The sequence below is a fragment of the Dromiciops gliroides genome, chromosome 3 (genome assembly GCF_019393635.1).
Source record: "Dromiciops gliroides isolate mDroGli1 chromosome 3, mDroGli1.pri, whole genome shotgun sequence".
In the NCBI taxonomy this organism is placed as follows: domain Eukaryota; kingdom Metazoa; phylum Chordata; class Mammalia; order Microbiotheria; family Microbiotheriidae; genus Dromiciops; species Dromiciops gliroides.
In genome coordinates, this window is record NC_057863.1 from 67,364,144 (window position 1) to 67,365,285 (window position 1,142).

General features: G+C 45.5%; 1 protein-coding gene across 1 annotated transcript; it reads right to left on the reverse strand.

The window, feature by feature from the left end:
• Positions 1 to 699: 699 nt before the first annotated feature.
• On the reverse strand, positions 700 to 879 carry LOC122745589 (small EDRK-rich factor 2-like). Its single transcript, XM_043990957.1, has one exon. The coding sequence runs from the start codon at positions 877 to 879 to the stop codon at positions 700 to 702; it is 180 nt and encodes a 59-aa protein (XP_043846892.1).
• Between the last annotated feature and the right edge of the window lie 263 nt (positions 880 to 1,142).

Below are 1,142 nucleotides of genomic sequence, written 5' to 3' on the forward strand. Positions count from 1 at the left end.
ACTTCCTATTTCTCAGATCCCTGACTTCTTCCTCTGGTTTCTAGGCTCCTGCTTTGACATCTTGGCATCCATACCTGTTCTTCACTCCCCTATCTTATTCTATCTCTCCCTTCCCCCTTCCTCAATTCTACCATTCACGCAAAAACAATTTAAAAAATAAACTTGCAAGGATCTTTTTTTTTTTTTTTGCAGGGCCATGTGGGTTAAATGAATTGCCCAGGGTCACACAGCTAGTACGTGTCAAGTGTCTGAGGCGGGATTTGAACCCAGGTACTCCTGAATCCAGGGCCAGTGCTTTATCCACTGCACCACCTAGCTACCCCCTTGCAAGAATCTTAATACCCAAACAAGTCTGGAGAGCTCTTTTTTTGCTCTCAATCTGAATGACAAGATGAACTCAATTTGGGGGGGGGGGGGAGATGACAAAGCTACTTTTAATACTCTGGGGTCAGCCCCATAGGAATAAAAAACACTGGGAGAGGGTAGCCCCTCTTACCCCCAGGAATGCCCTGGAGGAGAACAAGGCTATCTGGGGGGAAAGGATGCACAGAGAGTGCACAGAGTGCACTGCAGACACAGGCCAAAGGGAATACCATCAGTTCTGGGACCTGTGAGCGCTACAGGAGGAGGCAAGAACATGACGGGACTGGCCCTAGGTATACAGTCAACTGGCAAGAGAGATGGACATGAGCCACGGAGTTACTTGGGCTCTTCCTTCTTCTCATTGGCCTTTTTCTGCTTCTGTTGCATGATCTCTGAGTCCCTCTGCTTTTGGGCAGTGGAAGAAAGTCCATCATCCCAGAGTTTTCCCTTGCCTGAGTTGCTTTGCTTTTTCATGTTCTTCTGGAGAGCAAGCTCACGCTGATTATCGTGGGTCATGGCGACTGCAGCAGCTCCGGCTTCAAGACCAACTCAATTTAATTCAATTCTACAAGCATTCATTAGCCCCCCTCCCCTAAACAGAAATCTCATGGTAAGTGCTAGGGTTACAAATTAAAATGATGAAACAGTTTCAAGTATTGCTTGTATCTTTACAGGGGGAGAATATATGTACTAATAATGAAATTAAAAATTATACGAAATAAACATAAAGGGCTTTTCAGCATGGGGATCCCTGCTAATAACTAGACAGATCAGAAAAG

Bases quoted from the DNA above. Each gene is read 5' to 3' on its own strand.
- LOC122745589 (XM_043990957.1), bottom strand. From the start codon at position 879: ATGACCCACGATAATCAGCGTGAGCTTGCTCTCCAGAAGAACATGAAA.